The 16,138-nt window shown below is 42.6% G+C and overlaps 1 protein-coding gene across 12 annotated transcripts in view; it reads right to left on the reverse strand.

Annotated features, from left to right (window-relative positions):
- Window positions 1–1,045: 1,045 nt before the first annotated feature.
- The window catches only part of TACC1 (transforming acidic coiled-coil containing protein 1), a 122,282-nt gene continuing 107,189 nt past the window's right edge, over window positions 1,046–16,138 (reverse strand). For 11 of the 12 annotated variants that reach the window (XM_040454587.1, XM_040454769.1, XM_040455199.1 and 8 more), the window contains 7 exons: window positions 15,697–15,822; window positions 13,996–14,072; window positions 12,841–12,884; window positions 11,281–11,441; window positions 10,363–10,469; window positions 6,905–7,025; window positions 1,046–5,815 (listed from right to left, as the gene is read on the reverse strand). In XM_040454587.1, the coding sequence (XP_040310521.1) occupies window positions 5,747–5,815; window positions 6,905–7,025; window positions 10,363–10,469; window positions 11,281–11,441; window positions 12,841–12,884; window positions 13,996–14,072; window positions 15,697–15,822 (705 nt within the window). In that variant the 3' untranslated portion in view covers window positions 1,046–5,746. Of the gene's footprint in view, window positions 5,816–6,346; window positions 6,573–6,904; window positions 7,026–10,362; window positions 10,470–11,280; window positions 11,442–12,840; window positions 12,885–13,995; window positions 14,073–15,696; window positions 15,823–16,138 lie in introns of those variants that run through there. The other variant, XM_040454683.1, reaches the window with a different exon arrangement.

Raw genomic sequence — 16,138 nt, forward strand, 5'->3', positions numbered from 1 at the left:
TCTGTAAGAGCAGAAAGGTAATTTTCATCTTATTCTTCCCAAGAATTCTTAGAAAATGATGAGATTTCTACTGTCACCAGCACTTTTTTTTTTTTAATTTTTTTTTCAACGTTTATTTATTTTTGGGACAGAGAGAGGCAGAGCATGAACGGGGGAGGAGCAGAGAGAGAGGGAGACACAGAATCGGAAACAGGCTCCAGGCTCTGAGCCATCAGCCCAGAGCCTGATGCGGGGCTCGAACTCACGGACCGCGAGATCGTGACCTGGCTGAAGTCGGACGCTTAACCGACTGCGCCACCCAGGCGCCCCATCACCAGCACTTAGCGAAAGCCAGTGCCGCCTCCTGCCGGTTCAGGAGCACACTAGTGGGAAACCTTCCTTTTAGGAAGGAACTTCATAGGCTGTGATGTGTTACATGCGGCCAACGGTAAGAAAGTGACAGTGTTCTGACCCTTCGCAGTGGTTCCCCACCAGGTTGTGAAGTGCAGCCGTAAGCAGCCTTTTCATTGATCTTCTCCGGCAATCAAACTCATGAAATGTCCTGCCCAGTCCCCCTACCCCTGTAAGCAGAGAGCGGCCTGGCCAGTACTGAAAAAGTTTTTCCTGGTGTTAACCTAGAAGAAACCTAAAACGTCCACTATTTCCTGTGGGCTCTCCTGCAACGTTTGCGCAGTTCTGGCTTTATCCTGTGTCCTCCGAGGAGTCAGAGAGCTGAGCTGACTTCGGTACATAGGACTTGAAAAATGCCAGGGCCGGCAGGCAGTCTCGAAGCAAAACCAAGCAGCACTCAATTAAAAACTCTGTTTGCACAGATGCGAAGGCATGGAAATTTGTACGGCAAGGTCTGAATTCCAAAGTTTGTTTGTTTTAATTACACACCCCACCAAATGCATAAAATTTCACGAAATGAGTGTAGTGAAAATGTCATCTTGTCTATTTTTAGACTGAAATATGGAGCTCTTAAAAAAGCAAGGCTGTCAGAAATGTTCACGCTCGGGGAGAAAATGACTTATAACCAGGGGAAAAACATTCACACACCCAGCTCTAACAGTGGTAAACAGTTTTTATTCAGGCAATGAAACATGGAAAAAATATATTAGTAATCATTATAATCATTTCATTTGTGTGAGTATAACTTTTACAAATATTTACCTGACATATAAAAGGGGAAGTACTGTGCATATAAAATTTATGTAGATGATTATTCCACACGACACGATCCTGACAGTAGTCAGTGCAGCGTTCACACCTCCCGACGAGAGGTTCCTCACACACTTCCCGGCACCCGAGGGGGCGTAGCGGAAGCAGATGGGCAGCTGACATGTACTTGTTGGCACGTGAGTACAAATGGGCATCTACTGGCAAACACACGCTTGCTAATGGCGACACCGACAAGCTTACTGCTACCTGGGAGGTTTATAAAGGAAGGCCTGGATCCTGTCCCCGGGCGTGAGAAGGGGCTGGGAAGAAGCTGCGGGGTGGTTGGGAACGCAGGATGCCCTGTATCTGGACAGGGGGTGGGGTCAGGAGTTCAAATCTTCGTATGTCCACGTGGAAGTTCTTCACAGATCATCGGTTTAACAATGTGACTGGGGCAGACCTTGTGTATTTCAGATACCACTAAAAGGCAGAGGGGGACAAAGTGACACCTTCACGGCCCTAGAGTGAAGAGTGGATACAGGGAAGGTTCAAGCCACACCTCAGCTGTGCCTGGCCTCCTCCAGATGGGTTAAAGCATTATTCAGACTGCCACAGGCTGGCATCACGTGGGCCATCTCCATATTAGAACTATAACCAGGATCTATATACCTATATATCTATATGTAATAGCTGTAACCATATTATAGTTAATAAAGTCATTCCTTAGGAATCTTGTTTGTCCAAATCTAACTGCATGCTAAGAGGCACAGAAATGGGATCGCATTTGGACGAAGAACTACGCAAAGTGCAATCTTTAGTCTCCAGAATGCTAGCTCTGGGCACAAGGGAGTGGGTCTTCACTGGAAATGCTGCTGTTACAGTACCTTCCAGAGGAGACCCTCAGAGAGAAGTTGTCTAGTGTATCAGTTCTTTTTACCTTTACTGTGTGGGAGACCAAGGTTTCAGTGATACACTGCTCTTCATAAAACCACTGGAATCTGGAGGCCAGTCAAACCTTTTTGGACAGAAGTCTCCTCAAAATACTACATTATTAAAATCTTTACAGAAGATGACTTCTTAGACCTTTGGCTTGGCATTCTGGGATTCCCAGACTATATTTACTCTTTAATAAGCAAAGAATAATCTGCTATCTTTTAAATTCTTCAGAATATATACATCTTTACTTTAAAATCCTTTGCCTGAAACATTTAATCTTTCAACACCCAGTTTCTCTCTTCCCAACAAGAGGCTAAAGTAAGAACCCCAAGTCCAAGAGCAAGCTCGCACGGTCACAGGAAGACTACAGGGGCAGCAGTCACGTGTAATTCAGGCCATGGCTGCCAGTCGCAGTGAAGAACCAAAGGAAATTAAAGGGAGAGTTAGAGCTTTTACTCCACTAACAAAGGATGTGCTGAATCACCTCCAACCACAGCACACAAGACTTACTGATGCTTGCTCTTCAAAACTCCATTCTGAGCTCGTAGAGCCACCAATGGGCCTCCTGTTACCTTTACTTAAAATGAGCGCTTTGCTCTGGCTGCTCAATCAGCCCAGGAACATTTGGGGCACTTTATGCTCCCCATTTATAAACAGGGCTAATTCGGGGCTGTCTCATAAATAGCTAAGTATCTGTGTGAGGATCGTACAAAGTGTGGGACAGGTAGAAAGGTAACTGGCTGGAAATCAAATTCAAATTGAGCTAGGCTTCAGGACGAAACACGAATCTTCCCTTGGATTCCATATCATTCTGGAAGGCTGCCAGATCCTCAGAGGTTTTCACTATCATGTGCTTCTGCACTTCCTAATTTGGGCTGGGTCTGAAGAAACTAGAAACCATGTGAGAAAACTGGGCTTCTCAATATTTCCAGAACAAAAGGTTTGGGCAGGTCACTGGCTTACAGGAGGTTCTCCAAATAAAGTAAATCTCAGGAGGTCTGACTGTAACTGACTAGCCAACCAAGTGACAGGCTGGTCTGTCTTACACTAAATCTTCCCATTAAAATGCTTCTAGATAAAGACTATCTATCCACATTTTGGCAAAGTCAAAAACAAATGGCTCTGGGTCGAATCTCAACAAGGTTGATCACCTGGTACTCCCAAAGCTATCTGGGACAGCAGCTTCCCTTCACCTCTGCTTCCCACTCTTGTGACAGGATTTACTACCTCCTACCCAACAAGTAATGGCCCTCACATGCTTTGAAGCAAAGCTCTAGGCTAAACTCTTACTCTCCAAAATTTTGAAAGGTTTTTTTTTTTTTTTTTTTTTTTTTTTGCTTTTGCTTATTTTTAAAGAGAAACAAACATAACTTCTTTCAGCCCAGGATATTCTCTTGATTTGCCAGCTCCATTTTTATTCTTGTTGGAGAATATCCATCTATTAAATGAGAAGGAAGAACATTCCCTTGTACTGGCTGTGGCCGAGAGGCCAGTGGCAAAAGTTACTTGACCAGGGCCTTTCGTAATCCTTGTGCAGCAACTTCACCCACCGGGGTTTCTTTACGGGGTCTCTTCCACCAGCATGCTAGGGAAGGATTGTCGTCACCTTGGTTTTAACACACAGCTACTTTTTAAATATGCACATGAAGCCTAAATGGAGGACCATGGATTTAGAATGGAGACCACTGTAAGCCTTTCTTGCTTAAAACAGATCAATACAAAACAAATAAACATGGCTGTCTCACCAAAACACAGCAGTAAAAAGATTTAGCAACGTTCCGTTCTGCAAAATGCACAGTTAATTTCCCTAGGAGCAGAGGACTGGCAGCAGAAACCAGTTCCAGCAACTGGAGACACGAGCAGTCCATGGGCACTATGACCGTGTGCAGAGACCACATGGAACTGCTTTCAAAGCCCACGTGATTGTCAAGTCACTTCTCCAACCACAGATCATTTCTGCTATTCTTGTTTTGTACAAAATATTAAGACAATAGGCTTTAGAATACAGCCTAAGCACCAATTACGATAAATGCATATCGGTAAGACGTGACTTCTAGCTTTAAAGGACACTACTGACCTCCCTGGGGCTGAAGATTGCACCCATGTGAACAGTACACGGCTAAAGAAAAAATGCATGTTCGAAGATCTATAGAGGTTCTCCACGAGGCACAATTTGTTGCAGAAGTTGGATCATGCAAGAGTTTTACAAGAAAGGTACGAAAACTTACTTGTACGGAATAGCGTGCGTATCACCGTGAAGAGAGTGTAAGATTAAGACAACAAGAGTGCTTTAAAACACTGCATGGATTTGGTTTTGCCTACCACATGGAGGGGAGTTCACCGGCATCACGGGGAAAATTTCCATCTTGGGTTTAAAGGCCCCCACTCCGTGACCCAAGCACAGGAAGAGCTTGAGGAGTTTGGTTTTGAGTGCAGCTCTGCTCCCACACTCCTCTGCTCTGGGACTCAATGCTCTTTGTTCAACAATATCACCAATGTGATTTTTGGAGTGGTTCACATGATTTTTATAGCCTGTTTTGTTAAAAATTCTACCATCTAAGTTTGAAAGGATTTTTTTGCCTTAAAATTTTTTTTGAAGAACAACACAACACACTTGTGAAAAACTGCTTCTTCACCTTCTAACTGCTACCGCGGCTACAGTTACCTTTTCACTAAAGAAGATCACCTAAGCCTTTTTTTTTTTTTTTTTTACAAGTAGATTTTCTTTGTATATGATAAATAAAGAGTAAATGTTGATTTTGAAGCAACAAACAGAAACAGAGGAGACTGAACTGCTTTGGGACCAACTCGCCAAACCCCAGCTTTGAGGGATTCCTGCCTGCCAGGGCCATTTGCCGTGTGATCTGAGGACTGACCCCAAAGGGGCCGCACCTGTCAAGGCCAAGGAGGGTCCCAACACCAGGACAATGAAACACTGGCAAAAAGTCTCCCCCAGATGTAAAACCTGAGTCTGGGGTCTTTATACCTACCATTCCCTAAATTCTGAGGTTGGCACTCTAGGCCACAATTCTATTTCAAGATAGGGTTATACATTTATGGAAATACGGTCTTCTGTGGAGAAGCTCTTATTTGACTATGCTTCAGAGAAAAAAGAGCAGCATATGTAAAAGTGTGTGTGCGTGTGCGTGTATAAACGAGTACTCAGAGTCCCTTCTTGCTTATAAACCAGAAATAACAATAGGCCAAATTATTTCCCCAAATAAAACCACTAATGTTGAACATTAAATTTCAAAAATGAAATAAATAGGTCACCAAAAAACTTAGACAGGTGGTGGACAGAGATGAGCCCAAGTAGTAGGCACAAAATCCCAAATTTAACGAGCTTGGAAAAGAAAAGAAGACTTTTAAATGGACTAAAGATGATCGAGAAATCATGACCCTAAACTTAGCAGCCCGTCTGACTGAACCTGTCAGCGGACCGTGGTCAGACGCCCCTCCTTCCGGGCCTGTGCGATACTCCAGGGATCCTTCCAGGGCTGTTGTGTCGGCAGCAAAGCGGGACAGGCAGCAGTAGGCATGTGCTTATTTTTAAAGTTTTTTTTTTTTTTTTTTCTCTGCAAAGGGGCAATTTTTCCTGGATAAGGCAAGATAACTGTGGTTAAGAGAGAAGCAGCCAAATGCAGACCTGCTGAGCTAACGAGGGGGAGACTCAGTCAGTCTTTCCCAACTTCGCGATCAGCTCATCGCAGATTTTCGTTAGTTCTTCTATTTCTTGGTTCTGAAAGACAAATGACATGGTGATGTAGGCCACTTTGCATCCTGAGATCAAGGCAATTACACCCAAATAGTCCCAAGACTGGCCACACTTTGCCTAGACATCCTGACTCAGTGGTTGGTAACTTTCCTATGTCAGAGACCCTTTAAAGAAAGGGAATCTTGTCCCCTGAAAAATGTTCGTGTCGTGTTCATAAAGTCATGCGTGTTCATAAAGTCATGAACTTTATGTCGTGTTCATAAAGTCATGAGTAGGGGATGAGGGTGACCACCGGCCCTCTGCAGCTTGCCCATAATCGTCTCAGTTCCCCAATTCTCTTGTTATCATGGGAATTACCTGTGACACTTGGTAAAAACACAAGTATTCTGGAGTCTGAGTAATCCCAGGGAACACTGTCTAGGGGTTAGCAGACCTCAAGATCGAAACCCTCGCCCTAGCTGAAGGGATGCCATACACGTGAGCACATAACTGGAGACACAGAAAGAAAAACACTAGAGGCACACACAAAAAAAATGAAGTCTAAGAATCACAGAGTAGCGAGAAATAGGGACCTGATTTTTATTTACCTACAGCAGAATTTCTCAACTGCGGCACCACTGGCATTTTGGGCCGTGTCAGTCTTTGTTGTAGGGACTGTCCTGTGCACTGTTAGATGTTTAGTAGCACTTCTGGCCTCTACCCATGAGACGCCAGTAGCATCTCCTAGTCGTGACAACTAAATCCACCTCCAGATGTTGCCAATGTCCCCAGGAGGATAAAGCTGCAATCAAGGGGGAAGATGGCTTCATATATTACATAAAAAACAAAAAGAAAAAAGGTAACCTCGGAACCTAAGAAGTGTCTTGTCCCCTTTAGTTAATGCAACTTCCTCTCTGCATCCTGCCTGGGGATGGCTCCTACTCAGAGGCTTGGGAGTTCATTGTCTGCCTTGTTCGTGTCCACCTGAATCAGTTCCCAGAGCAGCTGGATCAAAGTTTGACTCTGGGCAAAAACACGAGGTTTCTCTTTCATCCAAATCCACCACAAGCCAGCCACGGCCACAGAGGAAAACCACGTGTCTCACAGGTCGTCACCCCACACCCCTCTGTGTACCTTCTGCTGAAGGGCTCTTTCCAGGGACTCCACCTTCATCTGCTCCTTCCGGAGTCCAGCGTGGAGAGCCGCGCTCTCAGCCTTCGCTTTTGTTCGAACCTGAGCAATCTCCTCATTGGCTCTGTTTGTGGTGTTTTGTTTGTGGAATAAAGGGACAAAAAGCTCATGGTTAGTTACAGGTCACAGCTAAGGAGTCAAGACTGCTGACATCTGTGAGACACAGAATAACAGGGCTTCATGATAAGAGAAAAACTGGTGACCCAAATCATTCCATTTAAATTTATAAAACCTCAGTGGATACACAACTGCTAAGGAAATTTCCAAGGTGCAAACCAGTGGTAGAATTAATCTCATAGGCCACAGTGACTTCAAAATTCACATGTCACTAGAAAATGGAATCATGTGACACTTTGTACAGCAATCTTAGATTTGTTTTTTAACCCAATAGCAGGCAGGGTCATCTGTGGGATTATCACAGCCAAAGAGTCAGGATGCTAACCACTGACATCTAGGACACTAGAACTAAAAGTGACTTTATTAATGAGATACAAAAGAAAATTCTAAAACTACAAATGTCAATTGATAAATGGCCAATTAATTGATGAAAGGATGCTAAAAACTCATTAGTAGAGGCATGCAAATTTAAATGATAAACTTTAAAAATTTATCAGATTGGCAAATATTAACTAGGATGATCTTATCCCATTATGGTCGAGATGCAAGAAACAGACTCACAAACTGACGGGGGAAGTGAAAACTGGCACCGTCTTCGTGGAGAGTGAGATGGCTGTAACTATTAGGATTTAAAATGCATACACCTGGGGTGCCTGGGTGGCTCAGTCAGTTGAGCATCCAACTCCTAATTTTGGCTCAAGTCATGATCTCACAGTTTGTGAGTTTGAGATCCCACACTGGGGTCTGCACTGATAGTGTAGAGCCTGTTTGCAATTCTCTCTCCCTCTCTCTCAAAATGAATAAACATTTTAAAAATAAATAAATAAAATGCATACACCTTCTGACCCAGCAACTCCCTTACGTTTCGTATCCACAGCAATACTTAAGTATCCACAGCAGTACTTCCATGTTGCACAATGATTGTGGATAAGGATGTTCACTGCAGCAGTGTTTACGACTGAAAAACTGTGCAACTATCTAAATGCCCATCAGTGGGGCGCCTGGGTGGCGCAGTCGGTTAAGCGTCCGACTTCAGCCAGGTCACGATCTCGCGGTCCGTGAGTTCCAGCCCCGCGTCGGGCTCTGGGCTGATGGCTCAGAGCCTGGAGCCTGTTTCCAGTTCTGTGTCTCCCTCTCTCTCTGCCCCTCCCCCGTTCATGCTCTGTCTCTCTCTGTCCCAAAAATAAATAAATGTTGAAAAAAAAAAATTAAAAAAAAAAAATAAATGCCCGTCAGTAAGGAATGGAATAGTCCTACAACCTAACACAAATAATTAGACTGAGCTAGATGTTCTGACATGGAGAAGGGCCATATATACTATTAAGTGAAAAAGGAAATTTGTATCCTATGACTCCGATGTTATTTTTAAAAAAGTCCAAAGCCATGTTGGGTAGTATTTATAAAGGTGTCAAGAAAAAACTGGAAGGATACACAATAAAGCTTTTTCTTTTTTTTGAGAGAGCATCCCCACATGCACCAGCCGGGGAGGGGGACAGAAGGAGAGAGAATCTTTTTTAAATTTATTTGAGAGAGACAGAAACAGCCAACAGGGAAAGGGGCAGAGAAAGGGAGACAAGGAATCCTAAGCAGGCTCAATGCTGCCAGCGCAGAGCCTGTCATGGGGCTTGAACCCAAGAACTGTGAGATAATGACCTGAGCCACAAACCGAGTCAGACACCTAACCACTGAGTCACCTAACGCCCCGAGGGAGTGAGAATCTTAAGCAGGCTCCACGCTTAGCATGGAGCCTGATGCGGGGCTCAATTCCACGACTATGAGATCATGACCCAAGCCAAAATCAAGAGTCAGATGCTCAACTAACTGAGCCATCCAGGTGCTTCTGTTAATAAACCTTTAATAGTAGTATCTCTGGGGGTGGGAATGAGAGAGGGGAACTTAAAACGTTTTACAAATATGAAGATAGACAGCAAAATGTACAAGTATTACTTTTTAGTTAAAAAATAAAGTTGGATGCATTCTTCAGACTGTTCCCCAGGATAAATTCCAAACGTGTTGGATTTAAGGATTAAAAAAATGAAGCCATAAAAGTACTAGAATGAAAACATGGGAGAATATTTTATATTCAGAGCAGAGAAGATCTTTGTTACCATGACAGAAAATCCTGAAGCCATAAAAGGACTGATAAATTTCACTACATAAAAACAAACAGATTTCTGCATATCAAAAAACACCAGAAGCCAAAAGACAAACTAGAAAAAATATTCAAGACTCATATCACAAAAGGCCGGCATCCTTAGTACATAAATATAATAATATATTTACAGATGAATAATATATAAACTGACAATAGAAAACCAGGCAAAGAATAGTCATTCACGGTACAGAAAGTATGCGTACAGATAGCTGCTCAAATAGGTTCAATTCCATGAGGTAAACAACAATCAAAACTACATTGAATAAATGCTCCATTTGCTTGTCAAAAAAAGAAATCCCCAACTAAACTGAAATACTATCTTGTATCTACTGGGTTTACAGAAAACCAAAAATTTGATCTGTGGGCAAAGCCATAAGGACAAGAGATGCTCGCACACCTAGCCTAGGGATAAATGGATGAAAATCAGGTGAGGGCAATTTGACACTTTTTATCATAATGATAAACCTGTATGTTCTTTGGCCCAGCAATCCTTTTTCTAGCATATAGATAACTCACATGCACGCCAAATGAGAACCATACCAGGTCACCTACTGCAGCACTGTTCACAGTGGATGGCAAGTACCCTGAGTGTCCAGAAGGAGGGGGCTGGTTAAATAAATGACACATTGCAACACTGGAACACCATATGGAGGCTAAGAAAAATACAGAAGCTCTTCATGGATTGACATGGAAAGGTTTCCAAAATATAGCACTAAATGAACAATGCAAAGTATGCTGTTATCTGTATAAAAAAGGAGATTCTCATCACATTAAAAAAAAAAAAAAAAGGTGATCATGTGGTGTGATGGAGCTGTTAGCTAGGACAGGGGAGAAGAAGGGAAAAAGTTTATCTGAGGGGATGGAAGGAACCAAAAACTGATCACCTGGGTGAGGAAAGCGGGGGAGCCAGGGACAAGGGAAAGGGTGGGAGAGAGATCCTATAGATCTCTATTCTATTCTTTTTAATGTTTAATGTGAAGATACTATTCAAAAAATTAAATAATAAAACATACACACACACACCAATGCAACCTAGGGTTGCAAAACAACATTGGGTGGTTTTTTTGGCCTTTCTCAATCTCCCCACAACATCACAAAACATGAAACAGATCTCATTGCGAGCTCTCACTTGTCTAGTTTTTCCTCCGCGTGGATTTTCAGGGCCTGATACCGCTGTTCCTCTTGTTTAACTCTGGCTAAATAATCCTGAGCACACTTTTTCAAGGCTTCTTCATTCTGTTCCAAAGTGACAATTTAAAATAAAAAAAACTGGTCATTTCATCTTTCTTCAACTAGTGACATCCCATGTATCAGAGTTTTCATTTTTGTTTTTAAAATGAGAAAACCTCATTACTTCAAATGCCTTTAAATTCTACTCTGATAATTCAAAACAGGCACATGTAATTCTTACTGAAGAAATTCTGGATACTTTCTTTGCGTATAAATTTTCAAAACACAGTAAGATTCAGTGACCCGATAAACCTAGTTTAGGGAGGCATTCTGAGTCTCATTGTAGGGAAACTAGGCAGTCTCATTTTTATTTTCCTACGGAAACAATAAAGAATGTTCACTGCTATAAATGTATCTTATTGATGATATGCAACTAAGTTGAATATGCCCACTTACAAGCTAAATCTGAAACATTATACTTATTTTCTTCTAGAATATGTAGCCTGAATTTTTCAGGGCTAAAATTTCCTTCTACTAATATTAAATTGGGGAATTATCAAAAACAATTTCTGGAAGTCTCCTAAGGTCTGAAGGTTCCACACTTCTTCTACTCCATGCCACACTCTGGCTGTGGCCTGACCCAGGAGAGGAAATGACCAAAACATGCCACCCGGTGGGCCAGATGCCTGAACCACCACAGAAAGAAAAAAGGGAAAAGAAAATCTCCAGCTTCACTGGAACAGAAGGTACAAGACCAATGATACATGGGCCCCGAACCCCCGTTCAGAAGGCTACCCACACCTCTGGCATACATGTTTAAAGATCCATTACCAAGGAAATACACTACTACAGAGACAAAAGGAAAAGGACATGCTACCTTCTTGAACCCTTCCAGAACGCCTTTCAGGTTCTCGTATCTCCTGAAGAGATCAGAAAGGGACCTTTCCACAGAATTAAGGTCAGCCAGGGCCTGCTCCTTCTCCATGGTCAGTTGCTGGAAGCTCTTCTGAGAGGTCATATTTGTCCTCTGTTCATCTTCTGTGAACCACAATCAAAAGTAATGGCATATTCATTCAACAGATTGTTAGCGGCTGCCCTCTGTCAGCTAAGCAGTATTTTTGGTGGGGGGCCCCGGCAGCAGACATAGCAAAGTTCCTCTCGAGGACTTAGGTTAGTGGGGGAGACAGCTGCTGACAAGTGAGGGGGGAAAAACAAAGCAGAACAAGAAGGGTGGGGGTTCCGTTTTCATATAGAGTGACCTCTCTCAGAAGAAAGATTTGACAGGGACCCAAAATTGCTGAGGGAGGGCAGGAGCTGTGCAGCTACCCAGGAGAATATTCCAGCAGAGGAACAGCAATGGCAAAGGTCCCATGCTGGGAAGGCATGAGGTGATATGGACTGTAAAAAGTATGATTTTAGTGCTTAAGAAGTGCTTTAAGTAGAGAAAGACTTAGGCAGTCAGTCCTGCTGATATTGGCTACTCAGTTATTCCAAATTCAGTGGAATAAGAGAACCAACCACTGTTGTTTTGTAAAAGGTACCAGTGGGTCTAAATGAGGGAAATATGATTTGTGGCAGAGTTAAGGACACTGAGCCAAAACGAAGATCCCACTGGGGCGGGGGGGGGGGCGGTGCACTAATGATGTGGCTAGGCCATCAACACTCTAGGGGCCAGGTGGAGGGCTTTTCACACAATTCAAGCATTTGCTGGCCTCTGAATGAACGTAACTACAGCTTATCTTCATTATTTGTGGACTGTGTATTTGTGAATTCATCCACTTGCTAAAATTTATTTGTAAACCCAAAATCAATACTTGTGGTGCATTCCCGGTCATGCGCAGAGTGGCAAAACATTTAAGTCACTTGACAGGCACATTCCAAGCCAAGGCTGATCAGGGTGACACTGCCTTCTTGTTTCCTACTGTAAACAAGTGTCCTTTTCAGTCTACTTAGTACACCATGATATTTTCTGCATTTCTGTGCTTTCTGTTGGTGATTTTTGCTGTTTAAAATGGCCCCCAAGTGGAGGGCCAAAGTGCTGTTTAGTGCTCCTAAGGTTGTAATGTGCCTTATGGAGAAAACACCTTCATCCGATAATCTTCATTCAGGCATGAATGATAGCACTGTGGGCCAGGAGTTCAATGGTAACGAGTCAACATTAAATGAGATGTCTTTAAACAAATATACATAAGACAAGGTTATGTACTGACAAAAATGGTGTGACCAGAGGCCCGCAGCAACCTCACCCTGTACTTTCCCTAAAGCGATGGTTCAGTATTCAGCATTCGCTGTGTTTGTGGCAACTCTGTAGAACACAACCACTGCGAACAGTGAGAATCAACCGGATCTAGGTGATGTTCGAGCTTGTGTTCTGATTTGAAAACCATCCACGGAACCTATGGCTCACACCACACACACACATAAAAAAAGTCCTTACCAATCATTTGAGCAATGGTCTTTTCATATTCAGCCACAATTTTCCTTAAAAAAAAAAAAAAATTATCAGAAGAGATTTTTCAATAGACGTTCCTGAAATGCTGCCCCAAACAATTAAACACATTAACAAATGAACATTTCAACAAATAAGTACTTGAATGATGTTCAAATGAACAAATCTACCCTTTTGGGCAGCCTGCCCCCTCTAATTCAGTCACAAGTTTTATTTTACGGTCTCAGTTCCAAAAGCATTTCAGTTATTCAAAGACTTTAAAGATCACCCTGTCATGTTAACCTTTCTTTTCAGTGAAGTGCCATAAAGTTTCCCTGACCCTGCCAACCCTGTCCAGGGACTGGCGCTCTTCCCTGTGTGCCTCCCTACTGTCACTGGTGGTGCCCATCACTGTGACCCTGCATCCAAGTCCTTTATGATGGCTACTGTAAGCTCTCTAAGGGCAGGGGCTGTCCCTTCCTCTCCGCCACACCTGGCATGGGACCTCACACCCAGGAAATGCTCAAAATACAAGTAATACAAGAGCTACAAGTTAGAGCGGGCATATTTAAAATATGTCTTAATCATTCAAGTGCTGACTACACAAATGTAGAAATTATGCTTTTTTCTTCTTCTTTGATCCTATCTTCAGTTATTTCACAGCCTCTAACTCTCCATTCTAGGGAATGAGCAGCAAAAATAAAAAAGATTTCAATTTAAGGTCAATCAATTTTGTTTCCGGTTAACATGCTTTTTATAATCTATTTGATGGTGATGAAAGTTGAAGCCATCATGCATAATTAATTTGAGAAAAGCATTATAGATTATAATGCCTCCAGAATCGAGTATGTCGATAAATCTTATTCTTCAGTTCAAATGGATATCTTTGCACAAATTGATGTCTTTTCAAAAGACAAGAATCATGTGGGTTCTGCTTACATGTAATGTTCTCAACATCCCACAAGAAGCTGCCGTATGTGAATAATTGGTCAGCAATCCTCATAAAAAGATGCTGTCACAGTCACAAATTAAAGTGCAAATATCAATGCCCTCAAGTTCTCAACACCAGGTTCTGTGGTAAGTAAATACTTTCATCACTTCATTTATATGAAATCTAATAATGCATAAAGGTATCCAATCCCTCCCCCAAACCTCCAGTCTAACCTCATCTCCAATACTTCTTGTCGGGTTTCTTCGTATTTTTTCTTCCATTCATTTGCTTCGATTTCCTTAGTGATTATCTAAATTATAATAGAGATAGAGCTTGGTTTTACTGAATCTATTACAGTTTGAATTTAAGATTGGAAACTGAAAACGACACGCAACCAGGTGCATCCCAAGACATTTGAGCTCCATGAGGAATATAAAGCCTCAACATCTGTGTATAATGCTCACAAGCATCTGGAAAAATGTTCTCTCTGCCACACAGGATGGCAGAAATGTAGCCACCAAGGTAGGGGTGAACAGAACATCCCCCAGGGAAGATTCCAAGTGATAATCACAATCTATGTGAATTCTGCCAGGGTCCAGGGTCTGCTCTCAGCTCTGCATGCCCAAAACCGTGACTGGGACAGGACACCAAAAGAAGAGCTATCTGCCTGGCAGAGATGCGCCTTAACCAAAATACTGATTTTACTTAGGATAAGAAAAATCAGAGCATTAGCATGACCAGCACATTCTCTTCCTATAGAGATCTCTGCTTGATAAGAATGAAGTCACAACTAGGGGCTCAGAAGTTCAAATCCTTTAGCCAGATGCACCCATCTCACCATAGGCAGGATCTTGCTTGTCAGACCAGAACCCATATTCCTATTTGGGGTGCCCCTGCTAACTGGGAAGAAATACTCTAAACTCATTACCTCAAACTCTGTGGGCCTAGGCACAGCTTAGAAGGGCATCACTGCCCTCCTTTTATTCTACGTCTCTATGCTTCTCTCTTTCTATTTGGTACATTCTTTATTTTGTGCCTTTAGTCAGGGTCTCAAGAAGCTAGCAGCCAGCCCATCTGCCTGAGGTGACAAGGCACATGCCTGTTCTGCTCCATTAGGGCATCACCTCACAGTTTCGCTCTCAGGAGGAAGATAGGGTCATTTTTCTCATTGACAAGATTTTGGTAGGCCTCCTCACCACTGCTCCCGAGTTCTGACAACAGGGCCAGCTGACATCCCTCATTATCAACTTAATGCTATTTTTTGAAGCTTTAAAAGGCCTTGACATCAGAGGCTCTTAACTATTCCTATTATATTATGAAAATAAAATTGCTACAGCAAGGGAATTCCCTTCTTTTAAAAAAAAAAAAAGGTGGAATCAACAAGAGATGCACAAACCAAACATACAAAATACAGCCTAGAAATATAATGGGAGAGAGTGGTAACTGGGCAACAGCGTCTTTCATATTTTTTCAGATCATCCAGGAAAGATCTAGCAGTAATCTATTTTCAACACAGAACTGAAGTTGTTTAGTTAAAGAATTGAACTGTTTAAAGAACGGATGAAAGTAAGAGACATCTTATATTATTGCAAATTTAAGAAATTCTTAAGCATGAACATATCATATCTGTCAAAGGAAGGCACTGATTTAATTATATATGTGGGTAGAGTCAGCAGAATTTGATATTTAAAAAACTTCAAGGCTGAAAGATAAAGAAGTGTTGTCGGCTTTGTCCCCAGGACACCAGAATGTCGGGACTCTAGCACCAATGCAGAGTTTACAGGGAGCCCTTTATATGAGCTCAACAAGCTGCAGGAAATAGGAACTTCCAGGAGGGGATAACTCAAGCCGAACAGAGATGGAATCTACCTGCTGGCACATGGGCTTGACAAAGACATGGGAGTGATAAGTGGACAGAACATGAGGGCCTTTACCTCTTCTCTTATGAGGGTGAGCACAGCTGTCTTATCGGATTCGCTGAGGCAGATGCCATCCAAGGGGCTCTCCCCTCCACAGGCCACAGACACGGGGGCCTTCTCCACAGATGACTCCAACAGTCCCTGAGGGGGGGAAGAAGTTACATTTAATATGTTCGGGCTTCAGCTTCTTAACCCCAAATAGCGTCCTTCAATAGCATCCTCATTACTACATTGATTACAATCTTTAAAAACACGTTTGAAGAAAAAAAAAAAAAAAAACACAGCAGGGAAACTTAAAAAAAAAAATCAAATCTAGTTAAAGTAGTTATTTAAAGGAAAAACTGGGGCGTTTGGGTGGCTCAGTTGGTTAAGTGTGCGACTTCGGCTCAGGTCATGATCTCACAGTTCATGGGTTCGAGCCCCACGTCAGGCTCCGTGCTGACAGCTCAGAGCCTGG

This window comes from Herpailurus yagouaroundi, unplaced genomic scaffold (assembly GCF_014898765.1).
Source record: "Herpailurus yagouaroundi ecotype Mexico unplaced genomic scaffold, PumYag 28, whole genome shotgun sequence".
Classification (NCBI taxonomy): Eukaryota; Metazoa; Chordata; class Mammalia; order Carnivora; family Felidae; genus Herpailurus; species Herpailurus yagouaroundi.